Genomic DNA, 26,022 nt, shown 5'->3' on the forward strand with positions numbered 1-26,022 from the left:
GGGCCCGGCTGCGCCATACCGGCGACGCCGCGACTCCATTCCAGGTCATAAGGGTGTCATGTATAATAACGAATATGTATAATATCATATAAAATTATTATTAATAAATAATATAAAACAAAGATTTAAATAAAGATTAAATTTTTATTTTTTGAATGAATACATTTATTTTTCAAATTAATGCTGTTCTATACATCAAAGAATTGTGAAACAATTATCATGTTTTTCACAAAAATAAAGTACATTTTAAAATATATTAAAATAAAATTATATAAATTTTATATTCAATTTAATATTCACCATTCCCCCACATTATTCTTGTTTTTATTTTTGATTGAGTAGATGACGTTGCGTTCGTCTTGGTGAACATTTTAAAAATCTATTGACCTCAAAGTTTAGAATATTACATAAAATGTCATATCATTATATTATATCATTAAAAATTGTTTTATTTAGTAAAGAATCATTCAAATTGATCAAAAGTAACATTAAAGACATGTATAATGTTTGTAAAAGATTTCTATTTTAAATAAATGCTGTTCTTTTGAACTTTGTATTCATCAAAGAACAATAATTATTTCTTTCAAATATATTCAAATAGAAATGAGTTATTTAAACATTTTTTTTTTTTAATTATTACTGTATTTATTTTGGATCAAATAAATGCAGCCATGATGTTAAAACACCTTACAGACCCCAATGGTGTATTTTACTGTATTCCATGGTACATTATGCATTTATAATATAATATTTATAATATGCGCACGACCATACAATCTCAGACCATTTAGAATAAAACAAAATAGTCTTTTTATCCTGATTTCAAGATTTCGTACGGACCGTGGCAGCCTCTATCGTGGACTCTTACGAGACGTGACGCAATAAATCTGATTTGGAGTGTCCCGAGGTCGTGTGAATGATGTCAGGTTTCACGTTTGGACGAAGCATGGCTGTAGTGTAAGGATAAAAGGCCCGTTTGGCCCATTAACAGAGCGTTCCTCCAGCCTCATCACCATACGTGTGTGTGTTGGCAGCTGGACTCTGGCTTGGAGTCATTCATCACGTTCAGGATGAAGATGAGGGGGGTCCGCCGCTCTGGAGGGTGTGTCTGTTGTCTCTGTGTCTCTCTCTCTGTGGGATCTCATAGTGTCGGCTTCACAGCTGCTGAGTTACACATAAAGAGCCACTTCAGCTTTCACACACATCACAATGCAGGCCCTCAGAGACAATGCGAGTGTGTGTGTGTGTGTTTCTCACATAGCTGTAGTTCGGAGAAAACATCAGAAATTCGCCGATGAAAACATCTTTGCAAATTAGTATTCCTTCTTGCTGGTGTTATTTTGATGCTGTTTACAATATTAATATTTAGAATTTGCTCGTGCTTTTGTATTTTTAGTGTTTGTGTATTTTTTACGTTTTGTTTTGTTTTTAGTTTAAATTTGAATCATTTCATGATGTGCTTTTTATGTTCATTTTAAGTGATGAATTAAACTTTCATTTAATTTAATAAATGTCCAGTTAAACATATATAGTATTTATTCATATTTTAAACAAGCTTAAATTTTAATATTTTGAGTTTTAATTAATTTTTTTTGGCTTACAACCCAAAATGATTCAATTATTTAACAATGCAATATTTATAGCAATTGTTAATGTTTAATATTAGCTTTTATTTTGTTTTTTATTTATTTTTTTATTTTTATTTTTACAGTTCACTTGAAATCATTATAAACAGATAAAGAGTAGAACTTGCAAATAATCACTACACACTTGTTTTTTAAATATATTTAAAAATACAAATTAAATACTAAACATACACTCAAAATCAAAATACATTTACTTTCATAATTCACTTTCACATGAAAATGACCTAAAATGTACTCACCCCCATGTCGTCCAAGATGTTTATGTATTACTTTCTTCTGTCAAGCTTTTTGATGAAAACGTTCCAGGATTCAGGGCTATAAACGATACCAGAGGATGAATAAGGGTTTAAACTATCAAAACAATCGGTCAAATAAAATTAAAAAAAAAATGTGTATGCTGTAATGCTCGCCTTTCTCTAAGAAAGGTCTACGATGAAAAACTATTGAATATCTTGTCATTTTGCGCGTGTCTTGATTTAAGAAAGATATTTTTACTGGAAAAAAAAATACTGTGTAATACATTTTTAGTAGTCATTTTATAGTGAAGGTAGATGTGTTTATGTTGTATGGATGTATTTAAACATGAAAGTGTGTGTTGATGTGATGTCACGTGTGTGTGTGTGTGTGTGTGTGTGTGTGTGTGTGATACGCCTGCGTTCATCAGCTTTGATTTTAGCGTGTTTAAAGCTTCTTCACTTCCCTGTTTCTGCCGCTGAGGAATCTCCTCCATCCAGCTCTGTCTGAGCTTCTTCACATCTACCTTCAGGGACCTTCAAAGTTGTAACAGCAGCGTCTGAACGCTACAAACACAAACGAAAATGGTTTACAATACTGGGCTTGTAATGGAAGTCTATGGAGCCCTCCGTATTAAGGTGATATTATAATCCAAATTAATTTTGTCCTTCTAAATCTAAGCAGGGCTAGGTTTTGTGGTGATACTGTAGAATGGGTTTGCATTTAATGCTCATCTCAGTCCAGTGCCTTGCCCCTACGACTTCCATTATAAATGCATAATTGCTTTTTTGTGTATAAACAAATATATTATTAAAACATTCATTGAAATACCGAAGGTTTTATCAGTTGCGCGTGCATATATATATATAGTGTATATATTAGTATATTAGCATATATTAGTGTAATTTTCAGCTAAGCAAGGCCGCATTTATTTGATTATTTATGCAGTAATAACACTAATATTATTGCAATTTAAAATAGCCGTTGTCTATATGAATATATTTTGAAATGTAATTCATACCTGCGATACAAAGCTGAGTTTTTTGCATTTTAGCGTCAAAAGATGCTTCAGAAATCATTTTAAGATGCTGGTTTATTTGAACATTTTTTATTATTGCAGTGCTGCCGCTTCATGTTTTTGTGGAAGCCCTCAGACTCAGGATTCTCAGTTGAACGTAAAGTTTAAAAGAACGGCGTCTCAAAGCGTCTGAAGGCCATGTAACTCGTGGTCGACGCGAAACAGTCGAATGCGCATCAAATGCAAATGCGTTTGTAAAAATCTGCTGAGCAACATGAGTTAGCATAAAACGAAATAAAATAAGATTACCGAATAAAAACAGACATTTGTGAATTATTCAGAGCGTGACTAAACAGGTGCGAGTCAGACTTAGCACACGTCTACAGGGCCAATAAATCATTCATGAAAAATTAAATAAGCCATCCATAATTTATAGATGTGTTGGTTAGCAATTAATCATTTATAGTTGTTTGTAATGCCGATCGTGTATCAGGGTGAAGCGGCCGATTTTGAGAGGTCGCGCAGAAGAGCGTCTTGGATCTCCCCGAAAACCACGCATTGTTTTTCCTCCCCAGAAAAGCCTGGCCTCTTGAAGTCGGAAAGGGGAGAGAGGCTTTAATCTGGAAAGTTTCGGAGCTGTTTGGAGAGTTTTCTCCCCGAGTGATGTGGGATTTCATCCGCCGTGTGCAGCTGCAGCCGTGCCATTAAAGCCAGATACAAAGTTGCAGCTGACACACACACACACACACACACTTCGTAGTGTGCACTTTTAACCTCTCTCCTTCAAGGTAACTCAGATCTCAGAAGTGGGACTTTTACAAGTTATCAGAGGTTATCGAGCTTGTCCTTAAATCCCTCAGGCGGTACTGTAGTGTCTCTGATGTGTAACCTCCATTTCTCTCTGGCAGAAGAGGCTCGGAAAACCGTCTCCAATTCTACGAGGCCACTGGAGCCCGACTCCTCTAAAAACCCTCGGCAGTCTCTCCATCAAAGCCGGGCCCGGGTTTATTTTGCGCTTCACTCTCGGCTGACCCATATCCTGTATATAGCAGACTCATGATGACGACCATAACCCGAGTCTTGAACCCGGTCCTCCGCTGACAGAATTGGGAAGTAGCCTGCAGAGATGATGAATGGACCGGCGGTGGGAGAGTTTGCCGTAAAATTGCGCGATTTTTATCGGGACGTGGCGTCGGTTTGTGCCGCTGACCTCTGTAAGCGTGCATCCGATAGCATGAGCGAAATCGAAACACTTGACCGGGTTTTAAAGAGGTCATATTGTGGTTTCCTCGGCTCTATTGAGAGTATTACAAGAGTTCAGCGTAAGTGTGTTTTGCAGCGTTACGGAGAAGGAAGTGTTTCACCTCAGTTGTTTATCCGAGTCGGGATGTGATTAGATTTTACAGTAAAATAATACTAGCACGAACACATCTGCTTGGCAGGTCGGTCGGACAATTTCATTTCTCGCTCCTGCTTATTTTTTCCAGTTCCAGCCTCACGTTATTGTGTCGGTCAGGAACTCCTAAATTATTTCTCCAGCTAAGCCCAAAACATTTACTTGAAGTACCCACACGGATTTAAATGTGATATTTGAATAATTTAGCCACACATTTGCTAGTTTGTGGTCCTCAGATGTTGGTTAATTGTTGCATAACATGAAGTTAAACATACAGTATGTGATCTTTTTGGCCAGCGTTTTGATATTTTACTTCAAAAGTACATTTTTACTTGACTTCAAAACTCAAAAACGGGACAAAATTGTACGTATAGCTCACATTTCAGACTTGTAATTCTGAGAACACAAATCTGAGATTTAATTGCAAGATATAAAAAAGAGGTTTTGAATTCTGTCACAGGATTAAAGATAAAACAATAAATACAATTCTTACTATTCTGATGCGAGCTTATATCAGGCAATTCTGAGTGCGTTTACCCACAAGCTTTCATATTATCAGCGTTGCCTGATTCACGACAAATAACTGCATAAACTCGTAAACTCGTGACTCATAAACTTGGAATCGGTCTAAAGAATTACTCACTGAATTATCATCTGACTCACTTTCCGATTTGATGCTGTTTTTAGTCGATATTTAGTAGTTTGTGAGAGTGAAGAAAAAACCGTGCGGGTGTCGAATCGGTATCGGTATTGTTCATCCTCCCCCAAAAAAGTCTGGCCTCCTTTAGTGGAGCGTCCTTATGCCGCTTTTTATAGACCCCATTGGATCCAAAATGACATGTTTGGAGTCTTTTCTACAACTCACATCCATTTTTTTTCTTTAAAATCAACGGTACAGGTATCTGCCGGCAAAGCGTGGCTTAAAGGAACAGTCCAACCAAAAAATCACGGTGCAGTCGTTGTTTACTCACTGCCATGCTATCTAAACCAATTCCAAATGCCGTCTAGACCCTAGCATTTTGTTTTTTTATTTCCAACCTTTATTAATGGGCTTATGCATTCGGTGAATCCTACACTTATGTGAGTGTAGATAAAGCAAATTATGAACCGTGCGATAACGCTGCGTGACATTATACAGATCAAATATTGTGAAGCAAGAAGAGTGATGGGTAATATATCACTGTTATGAGATCAGATTAATGATTGCATTAGCATAAGACTACCCGCATTTGCATATCGCCGCATTAACTTATTTCACACGCACGTGTAGGAAGTTAATGCAGGTCTTAAAGGTACAGTAGCAAAAATAGCCGGTGTAATGAGACCAAAAACTGTACCCTTACCTAAAACAAGTGTACAGTATGATCTCTTTAAAGGCTGACTCCATTTCTACTGAGTGTGTGTGTGTGTGTGTGTCGTGTTGACACAGTGATGGATTTATCGAAGTGCTGCAGGCCTTATTAGTGTGGTATGTTTCTCCAAGAGTGTAAGTTCAAGAAAGTGATTGACAGTAACTCAATAGGGGTTTTCTTTTCCAGAGCTCACAGCTTTGATCAGCGATGGCGCAGGAAAACTTGGAGTTCTGTTCTCGTCTCTGTCTCTCGGTGAATCCCAGTCATGCTTGTTATTGTGTCGTACTGCAGTGTGTCCATCCGTGTGGAACCGTGTGTGTGTGTGTGTGTGTGATGTCTAGTTGCCAGCATCCACTCCAGGGAAGCTCTTTCTGCTCTGGATTGAGGACATGTTACCGCTTGCACTAACGCTGCACTGACAGGCGAGGAAGTCAGGGCGGAAATACTTCATCATCATCTTCATCAAAACTCTGTCACGGCCCACGTTCACACACAGACTCGATTCGCAGTGAGTCACACAGATTCTCACAGTTTTAATTCAGTCGTATCATTTCACTCAGCGTATGCCGACTTACGGATGTGTTCCAAAACCTAGTGAGCGGCCCGTTGCCTAAATAGGCAGCATCCTAACTGATACGCAACCTTATAAGTTGGTGATTTAGAACACGCTACATATGCAACAAACGATACGCATAAATCCCCGCAGGAAAAAAACTGCTTAAGCCAGTTTAGGAAGGTTTTGCTGGTCTTAGCTGGTTTAAGATGGTGTCCCAGTTGGACAGCGCAATTAATTAAAACCAAAATTGCGATATGGCTTAGTGCGATTATCAAATCACAAAAGCTGTGGTTTAATTTAAAAAAATAAATAAATAAAATGCTCTACATGGGAATTTGATGAGAGGCTTATCAGACCAAGAGATGTTACTTTTCTCCTCGCGCTTTTCCATCAAAATAAAGATTTGTTGGTTTAATGAAGAAGATGACAGCCATAAATATTAGCATTGTAATTTTACAGTGGTAATGTGTGTGGTTTGCCCTCTTTAAAACATACATAATTATATTTAAATGACATTTTATCAGATTAAATGTATACGTGTAAATATTTTCTAAATATATACTTTGTGTGTATTTATATACATAATAATTCTACACGGTTCACACACATATAATATGTAAACAAAGCTTTTATTTTGGATGCAGTTCATTGCAATAATCATTAACAACACTAATTATTAAATATAAATAAAACTTTTATTTAAATATAAATATAAATATTCCTTAATTTAAATATAAATATTCTTTATTTAAATATAAATATAAAATATTATTTTTTATTATACAATATAAAATTATATTTATCATTATTTTTGCTTATTATTTATTTATTTTGACCAAATTGTGCAGACCTACAACAAGCACAGATTTCTTTCTTTAATTTTCATTTTTAATCTCAGTTCTTTCCCCCTATATCATGTTCTCTATATCTCCCATTCAAACTAAAATGTGCCCAAAACCTTCCAAAATACAGCTTAGACCAGCAAACCTATTTAAAATGATTTATGATGTTTTTTTAGCAAAGAAAATACAGTTTTCAATGGACAACTTACCTGATAATTTTCAATATTTAATGAATTCCGTGTGAAAATGTTCTGCATTCTCACCTTTGCTCACGAACTGTTTGTGTACTCCGCGCTTTGGAGAACGCAAAGTTTCTCAGGGGATCGCAAACGGTTTTAAGAGGGCTTCTCGAAAGAATGCAAAGCCACGAAATGCATTTTTTTGCAATGCTGTTGAATTCGGTCCAAATCCATATTTTAGGTAATTAGTTTACCCACCTTTTGAAACAGACTTTCATAGCAGGCATTGCAACATGTGATGCCTTATTCCGGCAGCCTCTACATTATGAATACCTACACTTTTAAAATCAATGCACTGTCTAGTAAAGCTCAGCTGTAAAAAAAAAAAAAGTCTCATTCATACAAACTTCATAGAAGGTACAGTAACAAAAGCAGCCTGTTCAACCGCATAGATCAGAGAGAGGATGGGAAATATTCGTGAAGATCTAAATTATGTCCCGGGAACCTTGACTAACACTGTAAGTGGACTTATGAATGCAAATAAAAATAACGTAATTAAAAAGCTGTAGAAATGAGCTCTTTAATAACGTCTGGCGGTGTTTGCCGAAGCAGACAGGAGTATCGGTGGATGTTCTCAGTCTCTAATATTGATGGAAAAATGTAGGACTTATTCATTTGAGTCTGAGTTCAGCTGGGGTTTGCATACGACACTCAATCTTTCAGTAAGAGGAAGAGAGAGTGAAAAAAAACGACAGGAAAGAGTGAGAGTCCTTGCCTCTGCAGAAAGATGCATTATATATGAAATATTATATAATACAAGCTGGTATATATAATATATTATGCAATGTGCATACAGTATAGAGCTATATAGCATCTCAGCATGCTTTCAGGTCAAACAATGTCATTTATTTTAACGACTATAGGCAATAAAGTTTGTAGCTGTAGACACAAGAAATGCTTCACCTGTCATAAATCCATCTACCTTAACTATATTTCTCCATAAAGAGAGTATGATTGACAGGCGTCATCCTCGTTCACTTTTTTTTTTTTTTTTTAAGGAACATAATGTAAATGTTAAAACAATACAAGACCAGTCTCTCCGACAAGATACAAAACAGACGATTGAAAAATTTGACATTTTTTCTTCTATTTCACGAACGTCTGAGTTTCTATTGCCGTACGATGGGGAGAGTTATTTGCGATGTTCTTTTCTGATCTCGTCTGTTTCTTGAATATTTAATATCTTTTAATATCACGCGCAGATGAAAGTCAAATTTGTAATGCAAAACTCTCTGTGTGTTTTATAAATGCAGCTCCCCGGTTGGTTTGTTGATCAGATACCGGCAGCCTAAATGCTTTTTAAGGTTGTTTAAAACGAGTCTTGGTGTAGTGCTGCGGCATCGGAGACACGCACAAATCATCTTTCGCAATGACCTTTGAGAGATTCATGCCAGAATAGAGCCATGCTTTGCAAACATTTTCCATGGCAACCAATATCTCAGCCAAAATACCATAGTTACAACAGTTAATGCTGCTTAAAATCTGTAGCGAATGAAAGTTTCAAGAGGTTGCTCAGTAACCGCGGCGATCTGAAGAATCGATGAACTCGACTGGGGCTTTCTGTCTGCTTTCCCCTGCGCTTTATTACATTTTTGTTGATCTCAAAGGAATAGTTTACCTAAAACACAGCGTGTTTTGTCCTTACAGCAGAAGTCAATGGAGTGCATACCAAAGGGCGATTTTTAAACTTTAAAATATTCATGAAAATATCTTTTTTTGTGTGTTCTGCAGAATATATGAAATTCATATGATTGGGCGCTAGTTTCTACCACAGGATAAAAAAATGATGATGCTTTGTTTTGAGAAAAAAAGTACAAATGTAAACGGAGAAGTCAGGATTGCGAGGTATAAAAACTAAATTCGGAGAATAAAAATGCGAGATATTAAATTAAAATGAAGGTTAATGTCAAAATTGGAATTCCGAGAAAAAAAGAGAATTACTAAAAAAAAATCGAATTAAAATCTAAATTAGAATAAAAGTCAGTGTCAATAGATATAATCTCGGAATTCTGATATAAAGTTCAAGATATAAACTCTTGATATAAAGTCAAAATAGCAAGATCTAGAGTTCTGAGAAAAAAGTATAAATCCCAAGATCTAGACAGGACTGCGTGACGTAAACTTGAGGTAAATCTGAGAACTCTAACGTTTTATTAGAAGTCTGAGTTTACGTTTCAGAACTGCGAGAGAATTGCGTGTTTTGAAATAGAAAGTGGTACTGTAATTACCTTGTTTATTGTCTCTTACGCCGGCTTCCATAAATGTGAGTTCGGAACAACACGAGAACATTTAGCTTATTAAAATCGTGGTTTTTTTGCACGCTTAATTTTTTTCAAACGGCGGTGAAGGTGTAAGTTTGACAGTTTACCCACAATGCCATCTGTTTCTCGTCATCTAGGTAACAGTAAACGCTTTTGTTAAAATCTGAAGCGTGACACGCAACATTTACTGCGAAGTTCTGCTCACCATTCTCTGCATCTGTTATTGCTTTTGTTGAGTGTTCGTTCGTAATGCGCAGCCTGAAATGGGTTTTTCAGAGAAAACAGTGAGCTTTGAAGCTCTGAGTTCACTGTCTGATGGAATGAGGGAGTTCATCTTTGTTTGTAATGATGTTCATGTTTTGAGAGTGTGGAGTTGCTGCTGACAGCCGTTTTTGTTGTCACAGATAATGAGGATGGAAAACAGCCCTCTGTCACTGCATCTTCTCTCTGTGTGTGTGTGTGTGTGTGTGTGTGTGTGTGTGTGTACTGCATCTGGTCTCGGTTTAAAAACGCAGACTTTTCCAAAACATATGAATGTTATGTACACAGAGAGAGGCGGTTTTTAATAGCTCCGGTGTCACTCTTTGCTTTTGTCAGCCTCTATAATATCGTTCATGAAACACGAGAAGAACACAGTTCTGTGCAAAACATTCATAAAATCTCTTTGCATGCCAGTTGTCGTATTAAATTCAACACGACAATTAATGTTCATTGTTTTATGAACAATGAATGAGGCCCTGCACCAGCATCACACAGCCAAACTAAGAACAGGCTTTCTATGGTTAAATAAAGTATATATATATATATATATATATATATATGTATGTGTGTGTGTGTGTGTGTGTATATATATATATATATATGTATATATATATATATATATATATATTACATAGAAAATATATGCAAAAATAGAAAAGTAAATAAATGTGTATTTATGTAAAATAAATAAATACATTTATTTCAACTAGTTACTGGGGATTTATGTATTTCTTGTGACTTTTGAACGGTATAATTATTAATATTAATAAAATTTGACCTATTTCAAAGTATCTGTACATGTTTTATTTTATGAATGTAAATGTTTATGCTTTAGATCTATAGTCATTCTAATGAACTTATTTAACAACAACAGAAATAAAAGGCAAGTAAACATGTGTGTGTCAGACAGAGTCCAGCTGAGCTTTAGTCGTGTGTGTGTGTGTGTGTGTGTGTGTCATGTGTATGATGGATGAGTGTTCACATGAGTGTTCATTAGAACAAACACAGCTATTGTTTGTATTTAAATGAGCATGTGTTGGGTTGATATTGAACATGGTGTAAACACACACACACACACACACACACACACACATATATGCAGCTCGGTCTGGTTAGTCCTGATAGCTTTGAAGTGCCGGCTGCTCTTGGCGGTGTGTGTCCTCACGCTGGGTCAGTAATTAAACGTGATGTTTATCATAGTACGGTGTGTAAATGATGAGTCTGGGGACGAGTGATAAACACTGTTGATTATAAGAGCTCATCCACGCTGCATTGCCTCTCCTTGACTTTGTGTCTAATACACACACGCAGGACGTGGATCGCTGGAGTGCTGATGAAGTGCTGTGTGTCGTTTTTGTTTGATCTACGATCGCATTAATTGCCTCTGCTCTTATTAAAGGAATATTCTGGGTTATTTTTTGACGTAATGTTTATTGAACGCTCTCGAGCGTGCTCCTGTCCATATGTTCGTACAAACGTAAAACAGAAGTCAAGCAGGGATAGAAGAAACACTGCAAATAAACATATTAGTAGAGCTGCGCTGATGCAGTTCATTCATTCCCTTATTGCTTTACTTACTGTAGCTGAATATTAACTGAAACCGCATATCCTCGAGTTTGTTTATTCGTTCTGATGCTAATGGTATTATTTTGTAATGCAATTAATATGTATGATTATGCACACACACACACACACACACACTGATATACCAATCAATATACCAATTAGTTTTGCATTCTTTTTTTATCACCTGTGATGCATTTTTTAAAGGTAAAGAGACTTTTTTTAATTTAATTAATAATATTACATATTTATATTGATACATATTGATATTAATGCACATTTTACATTCTTTTTTCTCATGCTATTGCATAAAAAAACTTTTCCTTTGTTGTTGTTGTTGTTTTTATTTAATAATCCGCCTCCATTTTATGGTATTTTTATTACCGTTTCATTTTTTTGATTAATTTTTAATGAAGCAGCAGCTTGTCTGAATAATCTTGGACAAACTCGAAGGCAGCCATGTGCGATCGAGAGATTAAAACCGATTCCCTCCAGAATGTCTTGGCCCATAGACGTCCATTAGAAATTCATCGGTGTAAACATGATTTCTGCTGGTTTTGTGTAGTAGCTGACGGCGCGTCTCAGATGCCACTGATAGAGGTTAAGTCGTATTTAACCTGGAATATTCCTGCGGTAGCGGACCGTTCACCGTTCATCAATAATACACTCACACGCTCCGGAAGGTTAAGCTAATAAACGTGACCCCGCTCGCGCTCACTCGTCGTGTGAAAGGTCCCAGCTTGGTCTTTAAGCCCCATTATTAAGAGAGTTAATCATCTGAACCAGCGCCGGACCCTCTGGCATCTGAGAAGAGCACTGGAGGACCGCCAGAGAAAGAGAGAGCTTTCAGAGGACTTATTCTGCAACTCAGGAGCATTTCGTTTGTCCCTTATAATGTTAGTCAAGGTTCCTTCTACCATAATTCAGTTTTCTATGACGATTTTCCACCTTCTCTCTGACCTTTACATACTTTCTGTTAGCGGAGGGAGAAAAAGTAGATCGTGCTTCAATTCTAAAAGCTTCAGCGCGCTGGATACGAGAAACGAGTGCTTCGATTGGGTGGAAAGCTCTCCAAATTATTGCACATTTGCATATAAATTCATTACATTTTCTTCTATTTATTCGTAGATTCAGTCCTTCATTCGTTTATTTATTCTCGTTTGTTCATAGATTCATTCCTTGATTCTTGTTCGCTCGCTCATTTATTCTCCTGCGTTCATGCGCTCGCGATTCATTCGGTCTCGTTCGTTCATTAGTTTGGAGATTCATTCATTCATAGATTCGTTTCTCCATCCTCGTTGGCTTTTCGTTCTGTTTTCATTTATTTGCGTTTGTTCATGCAATAATAGATTCATTCCATCGTTCCAGATCATTTGTTCATTCATAGATTCATTCACTCATTTCACGTGTTCGTTCGTTTGCTCATACCTTCTATCATTATTCGTAAATTCAATCATTCATACTTGTTTGTTCGCTCCTTCATAGATTCATTTATTTATTCTCGTTCATTCACACATTCGTAGATGATTCCTTTGTTCGCTCATAAACACTCATTTATTCCTGTTCGTGCGATCATAGATTAATTCAATCTTGGATGTTAATTCTTTGCAGATCGATTTGTTCATTCTTTTTCATTCATTCTTGTTTGTTTCTCTATTAGTTTGCAGATTCATTCCTTCATTCCCGTTTTTTCAATCATTTGTACATTTACTCCTTCTTGTTTATTATTTGTTTTTCGTTCTTACTTGATCATTTATTTTAAGATTCATTCATCGTGTTTAATTTTTTTGGTTCACCCGTCATTCTTGCGTCAGTCAATGTCCATAAATTGATTCATTAACCTAATATTCTTAATGTGTTTGCTCTTTTTCCGTTTAATTATTTAGTTCATTTGTTAGTTTATTACTTTGTGTGTTCACGTGTCTGTTATTGTGTTTTTTCATTGATTGCTCTTTAATTGATTCGTCCATTTATTCAAATGTTCATTGATTTTTGTTCATGGACATATTTATAAATTCGTTCATTCAATCGATTTGTGTTTCCTTATATTGTTTAAAGATATATTAATAGTTTGCATTAAGTATATGATGTGCCCATTAACTAATAATAATAAAAAAAGGCCAAGAATCATTGTAAGATTGAGTCATTATTGCCAGAATTGAATTGCACCGGATGCTGAGGTGATTCCCACCCCTGCTTTACATAAGGTTTCAGGCCTTTTATTTGAAGAGTATCGGTTTTGTTTGTGTGTTTTAATAGAGTCAATAACAGAGAGACTGTTTGTGTGTAAAAGATTAATCTGGGATTTAAATAAATGAATCATCTCAGATCATTTGTCTCATAATAACATCTGCAAACACGACGCAGACCCAAACAAAGCAGATGCAGCCCTCGACCCGTCGTTAGATAGCATGGCTGTGCCGTGACCCGTTAATGGAAGGTAATGTACCCTACAGAGTGTTAATTTGGGGTGAAAGTAGCTCTGTGTGTGTGCGTGCGTGTGTGTGTGTGTGTGTGTGAGAGAGAGAGACAGTCAGAGAAGAGTTATGAGCTGGACTGCGTGCCATCGGACGGGTCAGTGGGCATCTAATGGAGGCATTCAATAATAATCTGACACTCGTTGTGTGTGTGTGTGTGTGTGTGTGTGTGTGTAGGTGTAATGTTAGTATCCGGTATGTGTATTGATGGGTCCGGGGATCGATGTGTGCTGGGTTACGATCCATCCATTATGTGCATGTGTGTGTCTCCGTAATATTGAAGATCTCTGCATTTACGCTGGAAGTCAAATTGTGCTACGGACATAAACAAGAGTGATTTTACCTGACAGGTCCATCAGTTCGACCATGTTCAGTCATTCATGTTCTTTCTTTCCGTAGTTTAATTCATTCGTTCATATGTCCATTTAATAATTCATTATTTTGGCGGTTCATATGTTGATTCATTGGTTGATCTGTTGTTCTGTTCATGCCTTTGATTCATTCATTCGTTGATTGATTCATCCGTTTATTTATGTTCGTATATTTTGCTCATCCAGTCGTTTATTAGTTTATTAGAGCTTTTTCTTGGTTTTCTTTGGTTGACAAATTGATCCATTCGTAGTTCATTAGTTTTGATTCATTTGTTGTTTTACTGTTAGTTGGTCATATCTTAAAATGTTTTTTGATTACATGAATTAGTTTTGTTTGTTCATTTATTAAATGTGTGTATTATGAAATTTATTTTCTGTTCGTTTGTTAGTTCATTAGGCCATTTGTTCATTCGTTGGCTCATTTGTTCAATTGTGTGTTCGTTCATCGATTAGCTTGTCATTTATTCATTCATTCATTATCTGTTCATTCAGGTTCATGTGTACGTTCACTAGTTTTATTTCTTATTAGTTTGTTGACTGATGCTTTCGTTCAGCCCTCTTTAGCGATTTTTGTTCATTCATTCATTTAGTAATTCTTCCATTCTTGTTAATACGGACATCGATTCGTTCATTCTTTTTTCGTGCATTCAAATATTCACTCATTTGTTCATTCGTTTGATTCATCCATTTATGTTTGTTCATTAGTTTGCGGATTCATTCATTCGTTCGTTTGTTTTTCATTTATTTATCCATCTGCTCAGTCATTAATTAGTCTCTTTATTCGAAGCAGAGAACGAGTGTAAGGGAGAACGTCAGAAATCTCAGAACGTCATATTTTTTTCAAACTTGAGCTAAAAATAAGCAGCAGTTACTCCATTAACCGGGGATCAGTTAGAGACAACTGTGAGATCCTGTTTCATAATGAGATCCAAAAACAGGCCTGCACCAGTTTCTGCATGTGAAGCCTCTCCGGACCCCAAATGAGCTCAGACACAAATTACAGTATAAGAGGCTCTGAGAAAACTGACATTTGTGAATAAATTGGCGTAATGGGGATTTTTGTTGCAAAAGTTTATTCTGCAATTTTGAGGGATGTGTTTTCTATTCTAAAACTAATTTACACTTTTTTTTTTTACGGTGTTTCAATTACATGTACACCACAAATCAAAATAAATATTATTGAAATAGTTATACTGTAAAATGCTATTACATTTTAAAATAACTGTAATATATTATAAAGTGTAAATTAAAATGACTTTTGAGTAGTAGTATTGTGAAATGTGATAACATATTAAAATACATTTAAAAATGTAAAATACAGTAGCATTCTGTAATGCAATTACAAATGATTTTTTTATTGTATTATATTTTAAAGTGTAAATTAAAACATCACTTTTATTGTAGTAGTTGTATTGTGAAATATGATCACAAATGAAACTAACTTTATCTTTTAAAATATAAATAAAAAAATCTGTAATTTTTTCAATATATTGTTAAATATTTTAAAATGTAAATTCAAATATGACCTGGTAATATTGTGAAATATTATTACAATTTGAAATAACTTTAATTGAATTTAAATATTTCTTTTCAGTAGTTGTATTGTGAAGTTTGATTGCAAATTAAAATAATTTTGCGATATATTTTTACAATTTAGTTTTATATTGCAACATATTTCATAATGTAAATTAAAATATCCTCTTTGTTTAGAATATTATTGCAATTTAAAATCTTTCATGTAATATATTTCAAAAATTTAAGTTAAGATGATCGCTTTTCTACATCTATGCTAAAGTATTGATTTCTTTGAAAAATCTTCAAACTTGTAAGAATTGCTGATTTGCAAACCTGTCATCTCGTTGAAATTGTGAAACGCGTCAAAAAGATGCTTCATGTTGTCTGTTCTTTTTCCAAGGCGATGATGACTTCCTGTTGGGCTTGGGTGAGCTGCCGGAGACCTTCCCCAGTGACCCTCCAGAGCCCCTCCCACACTTCCTGCTGGAGCCGGAGGACGCTTACATCGTCAAGAACAAAGCTGTCAATCTCTACTGCACGGCCACACCTGCTGCTCAGATCTACTTCAAGTGCAACGGAGAATGGGTCCATCAGAGAGAACACACCATAGAGGAGCGGGTGGACGAGACGTCGGGTCAGTCGCACGCACGCACACCCCATCACTCACCTTTATGGGTCGGAAACATTACGGCCTTTTCTGAGGTGCAGTAAAAAAGTGATAGCTCTGCTTTATTCATGGGTTTCATTGAGAGATAGATAAACCCCTTCCTGACACGTACAGGTTGGTGTATTATTTATGTAATGTTATGAGAGCTTTTTTATTACGGCTTCTTTATATGACTGCTACACAGGGGGTGAAGTTAGTCTAGTCAACACCAAGTGTGACCGCTCGATGACATCTCGATGTGTATATACATGATCAAATTTTCAATCTAGCAATTTTGACATATTTTCGCCATTTCTGCTGCACCATTCTTGAAGTTTTTCTCAGAATTCCAAGCAATTCTGCATTCATAATATGCAATTATGACTTTTTTGTGACGTGTGTAAGTGATAAAGTCTGAATTCTGAGATAGAAAAGTATTTTATTCTAAAACTCAGGACAGTTATGCCAGATCAATTTGATTTAATGATGATTCAATTACATTCAAAAACTGTGTCAGTGTTGCAAGGTTCATCAATCATGCATTACATTTTTCAGTTTCTAATTTGCTAACAATTTCCGAGTGAGCATTGCTTCAGTCCTATGCATAATATTTTTTATGTGTGTATAAGTAGCTACAAATACTAATCAGCTCAGGTCAGTTTAATGTTGATTCAATTCAGTTCAATAACAGCATCAGTGTTGCAAAGTTAGAGTCATCCAGAAGATACTAGAGAAGCAAGATTCCAAATTAAATAATTATTTTAAAAAAATGCATTATTAACATGTGGTGAACTCATGAAGAACTTTTAAAAGATTATTCCATCCCTAAATATATTTTTTTTCATTAATCGCTTACCCCCATGTCGTTCCAAACCCCTAAAAGCTTGTCTTCGAAACACAATTTAAACTATATAAAAACAGTCTGTCCATGTGCCGTCAGTGGTTCAAGCATAATGTTATGAAGCTACGAGAATAATTTTTGCAGTTTATCTCAAGATTTGGCACCGTAAAGTCACAGTAGGTTTGGAACGTCATGGGGTAAGTGATTCATGACAAAATGTTCATTTCGGGGTGCAGTAACCCTTCACGCTAACAAAAATGGATCTTAAGAACCTTTCGCTTAAAACCAGTTCTTTGAGGAACCGAAAAATTGTTGTTTTGGGCATTGCTCTGTTTTGTAGGTGTGCCGTTGAGCGAATCACAGCGTCTGTATGGATACCTTCGATGCAAAGGCAAAGCGTATGCCAAATGCAAAAACGTCTTTTTCCCACTGCGAGAACAGAACACGGAGTACAAGCCAAGAACAGCGAGTGATCTAGGTCCACTTTTGATGATAGTCAAAAGCTAAAATGCTACAATTCACGGACTAAAGGTGCACCGAGTAATTTTTCCCACTTTCAAAAAGTTTCATATAAGGAGATTTCAACTTTGAAGAACAAACAATATAAAATCTTTGAATGCAGAGCAGGTGGGAACTGGCATATTGGTATATCGGTAAAGAAGTGCTAAGTGCTTTAACGGTTAAAGAAGCTCGCGTTTATTTGTTTAAAAATACCGTAAAATCAGTAATATTGTGAAATATTATTGCAATTTAAAATGACTGCTTTCTGTTGTAATAAATAAAAAAATTTTATTTATTCCTGTGATGCAAAGCTGATTTTTCACCTGCGTTTTTTTTCAGTCTTCAGTGTCACGACCCTTCAAAAAAATCATTCGAATGCGCTGTCACTTTCGATCAATTTAACGCGTCCTCGCTGACTAAAAATAATAATTGACTGACTCCAGACCGCACGACAATCTAGCTATAGAATAAGACAGGTGAGGCTAATGTCTATAGCACTCGATCGCAACAGTGCTAAGGATGCAACACTTTTAAAATGAAACTGAGCAGTCGCTCTCGCGTATTGGCGTACGTTAATGTTCGAAGACAGAAACATCGCCGTGCCTCTCGGGTTGGAGAAGCTAAAGTTGGATCATTCAGAATGAAAACAGCACAGTCACCTCACCGCTGGAGAAACCGACACGAGCCGCTCTCGGTGTGGGCGAGCAGAAGAGCTCAATTCATTACGCAGAGGTTAACAAGCTCCTATTGAGCTAATGACTCTAATGGATCTTTGATATCAACCCGCCGCAGTAATTCTGCTCTAATATCTCTGCGGTGGAAACTTTTACTGTCATAATCACACCTCGGATATTACTCGGGTCAGAGCGCGGAGTTATTACGGGCCGACCGCTCTAAACACCGTCATTGAACTTTAATGTGCGACGGTAACGTTTATCATAAAAAATGATAGCGCGTGCGAGAGAGAAAGAGATTTAGAGAGAGCGAGTGAGAGATATAGTTTATGCTTTTAATTAGATTTTCACTCGCTGTTTGGTTTAGGTCCGTCTTTGTTCGCCGGCCGCGGGCTCCCTCCGGCATCGCTATCTGTCTCTATTTGGGACGCTGTAATATCGTTATGAATCAATTTCATTGTTCGTTTTGGCGATTGTGAGTAAACAAGGTTAAATCTGTTCCTTGTCATGAAAGCCGGGGTGTAATCGGCCCGTGGAGTGCGTGATGAGTGTTTTGCGTGTCTAAATTGTGCAGAAGATTCAGATTGAGCCTCATTATCTGGTTCAGTCAGAAAGACTCTTTCCCGCTGCGGTCTTTGTCTCGGAGGGCCTCGTTTAAACAGACGTCTCGGTATGTTTACACAACAGAGCGGCATTCAGAAAAATGTCTGCCACAGTCACAAAGTCAAGTAAGTTTCCATTGTTTTCTAGAAGACGGCTCGTTTATCTTTCGGCGGGCAGGAGTGATGGGATTTGAGCTCCTAAAAACTGAATGTATGACAAGTATAATCAGAAATAAATATTTCACGTTATTATTTTTTTTAGATAAGTGCTACGCAGCGATGATACGACCAACGGGTTTTTACGTCACCGTAACTAATCAAAATAACTAATCAAAATTCAACTCATTTTTTTAAAGCCGTTTTTGATTTCATTTAAGCTGAAATGCTAAGATTTTAAGTAAGGAAGCAAGTTTAGAAATTAATTCTGGAATCACTTAATTTGCTGGAAATGATCGTTGGAACTGATTCGCAAAAACAAATCAAACTTACAGACTGTAGACACTTTAATGCGACTTGATTTGAAATCTGGGATTGTATTTAAATTTCTCACTGGTAGCACTCTTTTAAATATCAGCTATATTTTATAATAATATAAACCAAATTCAGGGTTGGTTTTAATGCTGTTGAATAATGTCTCTTTTGCTCACCAAAGTGGCATTTATTTGATCAAAATATTGTATAATAATATTGTGAACTGTTATTGCAATTTAAAACGACTTTTTCAATTTCGTTGTATTTAAAAATATCATTTATTTCTGTGATTTATAGCTGAATTTTCAGCACTCCAGATGTCTTGATATGCTGATTTGTGGGTCAAGAAACATTTTTTTGTTCTTATCAACGTTGAAAATTATTGCGCTGCTTCATATTTTATTGTGGGGAACCATAACACAATCAGGATCTTTTGGGAAAATAGAACACTTCAAAAGAACATGTCTTTTTTTTACCGTCACTTTTTTTTTTTTTTTGCATCCCAGCTGAATAAAACCATTAATTTATATTCATTCCTTTCTTTAAAAAACATTTCACCGACCCAAAACCTCAAAACAGTGTTCCGGAGTCTTGTCTGTTCTTAACAGACATCCCACAGTGAAAATCTCAACAGGAATTGAGTTCATATTCACAATAATCCAGAACAAAGATGTGTGTGCGCTCACAGATCTCCTTGTAAAAACGCGCCCCATCCCATTATTGCCGCCATTGATTTTCTGCCTGTGTTTATGTATGTGTGCTTTTACATGCTTTGTGTGTTTTTATGCTCGCAAGGCAGAGCTCTATTGATATTCATCCAGCAGTCATCGCTAGAGGTGTTTTTAAGGCAGTATTATTATTGCTTGTGCTCATAGCGCTTTGAAAACCCCCCAATAAATGTTAAGGTTCAGCGTGAGTCGTCCTGCAGTGATTGTGCTTCAGACGTAAATGATTCCTTGAATCACGCGTTATTGAGGAGAGGTGTGCTGACACGCGTGCTTTTCAGCTGCTGGACGGCAGAACAAGTTTTAAAAAAACTCTATGCTTGCTTTCATTTCCCTTCCATTTTCTGGTGATCTCGACTTGGGTGGGAAACGTTTGAGGCATGCATTCGCTTATTATTTTTCCAAACAAGTTCTATCCTATGGAATTCGCTTCTCGGGATGAATCTCGCAATAAGGATGTTTTTAAAGGAAAACATCACAGAAGCGCTGAAGTGTGTGTGTGTGTGTGTGTGTGAGTGTGTATACCGTATTCTTCTCCTAGTCCTGTGCGAATCCTGCTCTCCTCTCCTTCATATCTGCTTGACCACGAGTGATGTTTGGTAAAACATTCATGTGCGTAAGCGTGTCTTTTCGCCTCACTCCTTCTTTTCAAGGCTACAGGTTTCTGCCGTTCACGTCCAAACGCTGGCATAAACACAAACACACACACAGCCCCAAACAAACTAACACAGAGGGTAAGTGTGAGCTATTGATTTCTATCAGGGAATATATCATGGAGACATCGAGGGGTCCATTATTTATACATGTAGAGCAGAAGTGCTGTGCTGTCTGCCGGGAGAGCTCTGAAATATATATAAAAACATCTCGCTTGCATCATGCGACATCGGTGTGATCGGCACTGGCGTGATGGGAGCCTCAGAAACTGTTCACAGGAACTTTGTGCAGAAAAATGTCAACAGCTTTATCAAAATGGCAGGCCTGATTTATTCAATTTCGAGCGTTACACAGATTTGGACAGTAAGCAACAGAGTTATTTCAGTTAGGCCTGTGTATACTATTATAGTTTTTCTTCATATTTTAAATGTTTGCAATTCTTAAAATGTAAGAGTTGATTTTTTTAGCTCTTTAGGTTAAACCCAATAAATATTAGAAATGTTGCCTTGCCAACTAGCTGACTTAAAAATAAGTGTTAGATTTAAATTTGATGTTTAGATTTGAATTTAGTTTAATTAAAAAAAACTAATGTAAGATTTTAGTTTAATTTAATTTTAAAATTGCACAATTTAAATACATTTTAAATAGTTTATTTTGTTTTCTAGAACTATTTTTAAACTTGTTTTAGTTTTAATAACCCTGAGAAGCATACTGTAAAAAGTCATAATGTGCAATTATATTATCAAAATGTTACCATATATATATATATATATATATATATATATATATATGACTGACTGTGTGAGGGGATGTAATAAAAATCTAATTAATGAAATCATATATATATATATATATATATATATATATATATATATATATATATATATATATATATATATATATTTGTGAAATAAAAATATATATAATATATATAAATAATATGTTTACCTCATAAATGTGAACACTAACAGAACCACGAACATGTATTTGTTTCTAAATTGTTGCTATTAAATATTATAGATGGCCAAAAATGTTTGTAGGAACCCTTTATGTAACCTTATGTAGTCATTTTAATTTAGTCATATCACAAAGTATTTTTGTGACTCTCCAAAGACAGCCAATTATGGTATTAATTATGATTTAATTTAAAACTATGAATTATTGTATAATTTACTGTATCTTAAACAAATAACAGTAAACAGTGAAGGAACCTACATGACACATGATTATATTTTGCATAAAATTCTTTAAATATTTTGCATAATCTTTTATTTTTCTAAATTTGCTATCAGTAATGTACATTGTAGTGTTTTGTTAAATTTTTCACTAAGCTATTTTTATGGTTATTATGTATTTATTTATTTATATTTTTATTTATTTAATTTAGTAATTAAAATTTTTTCATCAACACAGCTGCCAGTTTTTTTAACCGGATATATATTTTTTTACATGCCGTCTCATATCTTTTAAAGAAACACCCAGCTATCAAAGCAGTTCTTGAAGTAGTGCATAAAGCTGAAATGTTTGCACAGTTAACATTTATGGCGTTTGACGCACACTTTTATCCTAACTGATTTAAATCGCATTCAAACCGTACAGTTTATCAGTTCGAACCCATGACCTTGAGATCGCTAGCTCTGCCATTTGAGCTGCAGGATCGCTTTGAGACGGGAATGTTTACACAAAAATCCCGTCTCTTGTTTAGTTAGCAACATGAAAAGAAAGCGTTCTTGGCATATTTTTTAGATATGTTAGGAAAGGCAAACACAGTCATCCCGAGGCTTCTTTGATCAGCTGACTCTCACGAAACCCACGCGGCTACATTTCCTTCGCAAGAACTTGTAATGCGGATATTTTCATTGGGTTGCCTAGTTACATAAAAGCATTTGATTCGAAACGTGCAATCAGATTATTTGTTTTGGCAAACATCTGTGCGTGGTTTCAATCAATGTGGACCAGACGCTGTGCCGATAGTCAAACGTCTGGCGACATGAGTCTGATCTGTGTGTGTGTGTGTGTGTGTGTGCAGGTTTGGTGGTGAGGGAAGCGCGGATCGAGATCTCCCGGCAGCAGGTGGAGGAGTTGTTTGGTTTGGAAGATTACTGGTGCCAATGTGTCGCCTGGAGCTCCGCAGGAACCACCAAAAGCCGCAAGGTGCACGTCCGCATCGCATGTGAGTATAAACACACACACACACACACACACACATACACACAGCTTTAATGAGAAGAGTCTTTGCTCTGTCTGCTCTGACTGCAGGAGATTTCTCTGTCTGACAGACACTTTGGCTTCATGTTTATTGACACACACACACACACACAGACTGTGAAGAAGTCTGTAAGCTGGCTGAAGGTAATGGAGCATTTATGCAGATCAGAGTCTGCAGACAAGAGACAGTCTGGAGCACACACACACACACACACACACACACACACACACAGGGGACTGTCTGGACATCGCTTTATGGTCATATTAATCTTGTTAATTTCCTGCAGTTCATCTTGAGTGTGTGTGTGTGAGTTGGGAGCAGGTTATCGGTGCGGCCCAAGGGCACTTCACTCTCCCTCTGTTGTCTCGGGCGAGTGTGTGTGTGTGTGTGTGTGTGTGTGATAGACACAGAGACACAGAGACTGAAGCCGACTGGCAGTAAAACACAAGAAACTTCCTCTCATCTGGATGCTTTCAGGATCAGAGCTAAATAAATCAATGCGGCTTTGGAATGAATGGATGGATAGGCACACATATATAGATTGTTAAACAGATAGATAAATAGATGGATAGATAGACAGACGGACAGACAGATGGACAGATAGATAAATAGATCTCTCTATCTATCTGTCTATCTATCTCTCTATCTATCTACGACTGTTTCAAGAAGTGTGTTTCAGGTTTGTCGAGAGTGAGCAGCTTAGTAATGAGATTAAATGAAAAGCAGCAGATTTTGACGTGTATTTGTACTTATGTGTTTTGTTGACTCATTCAGTCGTACTATTGCGAGGAGAGGGGCATTGTGGGAACTCTCAGCTGGGTTATTTTATGGGTGATTGAACAGGGCAGAAATTCTCTCTCTGTCACACACCAGCACACACAAAGATACAAACACACTTGCACAAAAACACACTCACTGACGTACGGCTGCTATCACAGAGAGAGAGATGGACATGACAGGAAGATTGAACAAGATGATAGATTATCTCGATGATTCACAGCCGAGCACAAATTTAGTGCCCAAATAAATGTATGCGAGTTTCTGACACACAAGCACTGTCCTGTGTGTGTGTGTGTGTGAATGGACTTGAAGGGTCCATATAAATCACCACTAGCTCTTTTTTGAAGGTTTCTTTGGATCGTGATAGATGCTACAGGTCACTATGAACACAGGTCTGTGTGGGAATGTTTATGAATTATTTCAGTATAGAGAGAATAATATAAAATTAAGAGTTTTTAGACAAGACCATTTCTATGGAAACTGTACAGCTTACAGTTACTGTAAGTTGCTAACTTATTTTTAGTTTAATTGATTAGTGACTGAATATTTAATACTTTATATATTATTAATGAATATTTTGTATAATACACATTTGTACTAATATAATATGTAAACTTATATGTAAACTTAAATAATGTCATGTCATAATGTTTTTAGATTTTATATTATATTTTTATTAATTAAATATATTGTTAGGTTGTGTGTAAATGTTGTCTTTGTTATTTAAAAACTATTATATAGTTAATATATTGTTTTTTTGCATCCTAAAAATTATATGTTAGATATTAGACAGTATATAGCTGTTATAGTTGATGCATGTTTAAATACTTTATAATAGATTTTAAATTAAAGAATTATAATATATATATATATATATATATATATATATATATATATATATATATATATATATATATATATATATATATATATATAAAAAAAATATATATTATATATTATTAATTTAGTCAGTGTTTTTGGTGCTAAATGCTATATTGAATTAATTCCAGGGAGAGTGTATAGTGATAGATGTTGTATTTGATTAGTTTAGTGACTTTAAATAGCACTTGACATTACATGTGATGAGTTCAGGGACTGTGGTCAGTTTGGTCCAGACATTATAATTATGAATAAAATAGGAGTGCTGTTATACAGGTGTGTGTGTGTGTGTGGCTTCAGCTCTGTTCGGGATATTAATGCTGTATAAGATTTGTTGCTGTAGCAATGTAGAGCACTAAAACTATGAGTTGAATGCATTACACACTCACACACTCAGACACACACCTCCTCTGAGACGTGATTTATTTGCCTATTACCTCCTTCAGTAATGTGAAGGAAAACAGACAAGCACAATGTGTGTGTGTGTGTGTGTGAACAGTAAAAAGCTCGACAGGCTGAAGATATTTCCTTATGTGCGAGCGTGTGTGTGTTTTATGTCCAGCTGAATGGAGAAATCACAGCGCAGACAATTGAAGGTTCAGGGTGAGCAGCACTGGGTGAAATAGATAAAAAAACATGTTTCTTGATCTCAATCTTTTTACTGTGTTTTGACGAATGAAACCGCTCGGGGGGGGGGGGATTCGTCCGTTCAACCTAAAGCTTTTCTAGAAGTAAAGCAGTCAAGTCTAGTTAAGCCAAAATGGTCATATTCTCAATCGGATTATTTGTGAGAATTTGCGCTCAACCAAATTATGCATGAGGTCAGACTTTATGAACGAATCACGAATCGACATTTTAGGAGCGTTGACTCAAATGCATCGTTGAATCAGAACTGAATCATTGTCCGCAGAACTGATAGTAACACATACAATCAGTATAACAATCAGAACATAATCGCATAGTATTCACACAATGTTAAATCGTTCATAATATAGCTAGCTATTCCTCCTTATTCTTTGTTTTTTTAATTTCTAAAAATCCTAGCGTGTCATATCATTTAGCTTTGACTGTATTTACAAGACGGAATCATATAAATGCCATTTGTAAATAAATTTGCAAACCACGTATGTTACTAAACGCTGGTGATGTGTTCTCATCATATTCATAAAACTTTGGTAACTTTTGATTTTGGAAGTCTGCACGAAATATTTAAAACCTTGAAGACTTGATGTCATTGTTATTTTCGTGTTTATTAATGTTTGTTCATGTAATGCAGAGATTCCCAGATGATTTGTCCAAGCCAAACCCA

At 35.9% G+C, this 26,022-nt stretch overlaps 1 protein-coding gene across 2 annotated transcripts in view; it reads left to right on the forward strand.

Annotated features, from left to right (window-relative positions):
- unc5ca (unc-5 netrin receptor Ca) overlaps window positions 1-26,022 on the forward strand; it is a 108,885-nt gene that overhangs the window by 24,804 nt on the left and 58,059 nt on the right. For both annotated transcript variants that reach the window (XM_043240537.1, XM_043240538.1), the window contains exons 2-3: window positions 16,132-16,365; window positions 22,875-23,018. In XM_043240537.1, coding sequence (XP_043096472.1) covers window positions 16,132-16,365; window positions 22,875-23,018 — 378 coding nt within the window. The remainder of the gene's footprint in view (window positions 1-16,131; window positions 16,366-22,874; window positions 23,019-26,022) is intronic.

The sequence above is a fragment of the Puntigrus tetrazona genome, chromosome 5, assembly GCF_018831695.1.
Source record: "Puntigrus tetrazona isolate hp1 chromosome 5, ASM1883169v1, whole genome shotgun sequence".
In the NCBI taxonomy this organism is placed as follows: domain Eukaryota; kingdom Metazoa; phylum Chordata; class Actinopteri; order Cypriniformes; family Cyprinidae; genus Puntigrus; species Puntigrus tetrazona.